The sequence below is a fragment of the Peromyscus leucopus genome, chromosome 4 (assembly GCF_004664715.2).
Source record: "Peromyscus leucopus breed LL Stock chromosome 4, UCI_PerLeu_2.1, whole genome shotgun sequence".
In the NCBI taxonomy this organism is placed as follows: Eukaryota; Metazoa; Chordata; class Mammalia; order Rodentia; family Cricetidae; genus Peromyscus; species Peromyscus leucopus.
The window spans coordinates 94,439,699-94,445,095 of NC_051066.1; the positions used below are offsets into that span (position 1 = coordinate 94,439,699).

Here is a 5,397-nt window from a genome sequence, read left to right on the forward strand (position 1 = left end):
TTAGTAGGAAGACAGGTGTGAAAAATATTGCTTTGTGGTGTGTGTGTATAATACAAATATATAGATATGGATATAATAGCTTTATTGAGATCTGTAGTAAACTATAATGGGTACCATTTTAAATCATACAGTAGTAGTAATGGGTATAACTGAATGGTAGAGTGCTTGAGACTCTAGGATTCCCCAACACTGCCCCTCAAACGAGTAGAGCAGACGGAACAGTCCTTGGTACAGTCATGGTCGTAGCCACTTTCATTCTGATTGGTCCTCTGTGTCCTGCCTGTTTGCTTTTTGTTTGTTTTTCTCTTTATTCATTTGTTTTTGTTTTTCGAGACAGGGTTTCTCTATGTAACAGTCTTGGCTGTCCTGGAACTCACTCTGTAGACCATGCTGGCCTCGAACCTATTACTCCCAAAGGCTGGGATTAAAGGTGTGCACCACTACCGCCCGGCTTCTTTGTTTTTAAAACAACAATAATTATTATTATTTCTTTGTTTTTATTTTGAGACACGCTCTTGGGTAACCCTAGAACTGAAACTAATGATACTTCTGCCTCTACCTCCTGAGCACGGAGACTACAGGTGTGCACTGCCTTGCCCGCTCTGCTTTCTTTAAGTAAACTTTTAACTGTTTTACAGACCCGGGGAAGTAGAGCCTATCTATATGGAATGTGTACCATCATCTCCATCCAACGCTTTTACGTGGAGCACTCCCGAAGACTTCCTTCAGGAAGTAACCTCTGATCTCTTTGATGACGGGAGTCTGTGTACGCTCATTATTTCCTTCATAAGCCACTCTGGGGGAAGACATCCTAGGACACCTAACTCTGCTAACTCAACTCCTTGCAAACCTCCGTAATGGATCCCCCTGATTGGTTGCTTTCATATGACGCCATCAGATCGCGACCCTGGGGCAGTTGGCCTCGCTGTCATGTGGCGGGGTGTCCCCGTCTGCCTACGAATCCTTCTGCAGTGGCGGCTGGCGCTCTGGTCCCACAGCTTTGCCAGGACTTGGGGGGCTGTAGGGAGGCGATGGCCGAGGCGCTCTGTACCCAGGCCGAGGCAGCGGGCGAGTTGAAGGCTCCGGTTCAGCAAAATGGAGACTCCGGGAGTGACGGGAGCGGAGAGCCGCTCCGCGAGGGCCTGGAGCCGCCGCCGGCGGGGGATCAGGTCCCAGCTCCGGTCGCCGACTCAGGCAAGAGGAAGAAGCGGCGAGGCGCCGCCGGGGAACGGGTCGTGCCGCCCCCGAAGAAACGGCGGACTGGGGTCAGCTTCGGCGATGAGCACTTTGCAGAGACCACCTACTACTTCGAGGGCGGCCTGCGCAAGGTGCGGCCCTATTACTTTGACTTCCAGACCTACTGTAAAGGTCGCTGGGTGGGCCGCAGCTTGTTGCACGTCTTCAGCACCGAGTTCCGATCCCAGCCACTGGCGTACTACGAGGCTGCAGTCCGGGCGGGACGGCTGCATCTCAACGAGGAACCGGTTCAGGACCTCAGCATCGTGCTCAAGGTGGTGTCCGATGGGGCTGGCCAGAATCAGGCTTTGAGAAAAGGAGGAAAGGTTTTGTTGTTGTTGTTGTTGTTGTTTATAAATGCCGGAGTACAACGATGGAGATTCAGAAACAATCTCGTTTTCCCTTGGGACTCATTTAGTTTCCGCTTCCCACATCCCCAAGTAGACAGCCTTTCCATGCTCTAGAACTCAACCTGTTCATCCTTCCCCAGCAAGGCGGTTTTTTTTTTTGTTTGTTTGTTTGTTTGTTTTTTTGTTTTTTTTAAGAACCAGGAATGGAAGTTCTTATGTTCCTCTTTTATCTGCCTTTTGTCAAGGGGGCTGCCTACTTTCCACCCTGCATGATAGATCTCTGTACCAATAATAATAGTAGATACCTCACTCATGTGATCTTAACTGTATCAGGCACAAAGTTAAGCATGTTGTGCGCTCTAACATGGAAGAAAGGCAACAGTGCAGTTTTCGAAGTGTGTGATCATATTAATACTTGAAGTATTTGTCATGGGTCCTGGTGTTAGAGAATTAGGAATTCAGGGATAGATACTAGCCAGGTGCTTTGGCTTTTTTTTTTCTTTTTCTTTTTAATTCCATGAGACACCTGTGATTACACTGGCTCACCATGATTATAAGGAGAAAAGGGTAATTTCAGGATTTGGCAATAACCTCTCATACTGATTTTGAAAACCACAGGTCTGTTGTAACTCTCACATTCACAGGTAAGAAAACTGAGGCCCAGAGAGGGCAAAATGACTTGCCCAAGAATATGTCGTGAGCTTATGTCAAATCTAGATGTAGAGCCTGGAGCTCCGGACTCACGGCTTGGTGGTGTTTGTTGAAGGTTATAACTGGTGACGAATAGAGGTTTCCCCCTATTTAAAAGACATTTGCTTTCAAAGTGTTTGTATCAGGATGGTTGGTGGCTCAACGGGTAGAGGTCCTTGCCACTAAGACTCACAACCTCTCGCCTCTGCATGCGCCTTTATACGTGCACACACATGAATAAACGTAGTGAAGAATCTTTAAAATACAACTGTATTGTAAAGATCACACGAAGAAGCAAAACCAGAAAACACTCATAATCTCACCACCAAGGTATTCAACCAACTGAGTAGTTTTCAACACTAGGCATGTGCTTGGTGTATTTTTACAAAATGACATCACACTACAGCCACTTCTTTTTGTGCTTAAGCTTTACTGTGACCATTCCTCCCTGTCAATGAGGAGCTGAGGAAGCTAGCTGTCTATAGGCTGCTGCCCCAGGCTGACTGGCTACCTATGCTTTTGACAGGACAACGACTTCCTGCGGAACACGGTGCACAGACATGAGCCACCAGTCACTGCAGAGCCTATTCGCCTGCTAGCTGAGAATGAAGATGTGGTTGTTATAGACAAGCCGTCCTCCATTCCTGTCCACCCCTGTGGCCGTTTCCGACACAACACGGTCATCTTCATCCTAGGCAAGGAGCACCAGCTGAAGGAGCTGCACCCGCTACATCGGCTCGATCGCCTCACCTCAGGAGTGCTCATGTTTGCCAAGACGGTTGCGGTCTCGGAGAAGATCCATGAGCAAGTTCGGGACCGGCAGGTGAGCCGGGCCTTTGCCTGCTGGAGACTGCGTCCTGGGCTCCCGCGTGCTTTGTGTTAGACAGGGGTCATGGACTCCTAGACTGGGGTGTGTCTACATCCTTCCTACTTTGAGGAGGCTCAGCGCCGAAAGTGCCAAAGACAGACTGCCCTGTATGTTTCAGACGGTCTTTGGAGATGGCTGTACTGCTTCGTGGTAGTTTGCTGTTCAGAAATCACTAAACATTTTTAAGATTCTGAGGCAGCTGGCTTAGGAGGAAGACTGGATGAAGTTAGAGAGGTGTAAGATCATTGGCTGGTAGTTGTTATGATCTGGAGACTTGGAATTCTGCATCTGGATCATAATGCATTTATTGAGCACATGCCAGACTTAATCCCCAGCACATTAGAGTCCAATTTACTAAATGCTAATAGCAGCCCTAGGAGATAAATGTTTTCTGATTTCATATATACTATATATATATATATTTTTTTTTTATTAGATGTATTCTTTTATTTTATGTGAGTGTTTTGCCTGTGTGTATTTATGTGCACCACATGTGTGCATGGTGCCTGCTGAGGTCAGAAGGGGGACAGATCCCCTGGAACTGGAATTAGGGATGGTTTTGAACAACCATATAGATGCAGGGAACTGAGCCCAGGTCCTCTGCAAGGGCAGCAGGTGATGTTAACTGCAGAGCTCTCTCTCCAGCCCTATTCCTAGATGAGGGATGGGGATGTACAGAGCTTAGAGGACTTACCCAGGATGGAGAAACCGACAAAGCTAGCACCGGGGTTTGAATCTTCTTCTCTCAGATGCACTGGTGCATCCTGTAGAGGGTTAGACTCTGCAGTTTGGCTTTGGACTGACTTTTGCCCTTTTCCTCCTTTGTAGCTGGAGAAGGAGTACGTATGCCGAGTGGAAGGGGAATTCCCTGACAAGGAGGTAACTTGCAAGGAACCCATCTTAGTGGTGTCTTACAAGGTAGGAGTGTGCCGCGTGGATCCCCGGGGCAAGCCCTGTGAGACTGTGTTCCAGAGACTGAGCTACAATGGCCACTCCAGTGTGGTACAGTGCCGACCACTTACAGGCCGTACTCACCAGATCCGAGTCCACCTCCAGTTCCTGGGCCACCCCATCCTCAATGACCCCATCTACAATTCAGCTGCCTGGGGTCCTTCTCGAGGCCAGGGTGGCCACATTCCAAAGACAGATGAGGAACTCCTCCGGGACCTGGTCGCAGAACACCAGGCCAAAGAAAGCCTGAATTTACTAGATCTCTGTGAGGGTGACCTGGCCTCAGGCCTCATGGACTCCACGGCCCCCTCTTCAGAGTTGGCCAAGGGTGGCCCGGAAGAGTTGGCTACAGTAGCCCAGAAGAGAGATGGAAAAGCTGAGGCAGCCTCTCAGGATCTGGACACACCAGAGAAGACAGCTAAAGCAGATGTTACGAATCAAGAAACAGACCCACTCTGTGCAGAGTGCCGGGTGTTGCGACAGGATCCCTTGCCCCAAGATCTTGTGATGTTCCTGCATGCCCTCCGCTATAAAGGGCCAGACTTTGAGTATGTCTCACCCATGCCAGTCTGGGCTCGGGATGACTGGCAGGAAGCCTGAGGGGTGTGTCCAGTGGGAGAATGACTTCTTGGGTTGTAAGGAGGATGGGCCTTGGGGCAGGGACTGATCCCATTGGTTGATACTCAGGGTTTGGGAAGAGTGAGGTTTCACTGTAAAGGAACCTGCTTGTACTTGCTACCTCCTTCCTCTTAGTTCATTTGGGGACTTACAGGACTGTAAATATATCATTTTTTTCTAGCACCTTGCATATCTGTTTTACTGGTTTTCCGACAAGTCTTCCCCGCCTCCCCCAGTGCTTAGGACGGAATGTAGGTCCATTCACAAGAAAGGCAAGTGCGGAGCTAGAGAGATGACTCAGAGGTTAAGAGCACAGCTTGCTCTTCCAGAGGTCCTGAGTTCAATTCCCAGCAACCACATGGTGGCTCACAACCATCTGTAATGAGATCTGGCCTGCAGGGATATGTGCAGACAGAACACTGTATACATAATAAATAAATAAATCTTTTTTAAAAAAAAAAAAAGAAAGAAAGGCAAGTGCTCTACAGCTAAACTCCATTCCTGGTCCCCTAGGACTTCTGGGTTTCTCTGTGTAGCCCAGCCTGTTCTTGAACCAGGAATCCTACCTCTGCCTCCCAGAGGGAACACAGGCATGAAGCACCATGCCTTGCTTTTTCAAACATTCAGCTAAAATTCACATAGCATAAAATCAGCCAGTTTAAGATATACACTTTATTGGCATTT

The 5,397-nt window shown here is 48.4% G+C and overlaps 1 protein-coding gene across 1 annotated transcript; it reads left to right on the forward strand.

The window, feature by feature from the left end:
• Positions 1-898: 898 nt before the first annotated feature.
• Rpusd2 (RNA pseudouridine synthase domain containing 2) lies at positions 899-4,901 on the forward strand. The gene is given in 4 exon segments (XM_028885972.2): positions 899-1,015; positions 1,018-1,511; positions 2,803-3,099; positions 3,973-4,901. Coding segments are annotated over 4 exon segments (1,599 nt in total). The 5' UTR covers positions 899-930; the 3' UTR covers positions 4,696-4,901.
• Positions 4,902-5,397: the final 496 nt, after the last annotated feature.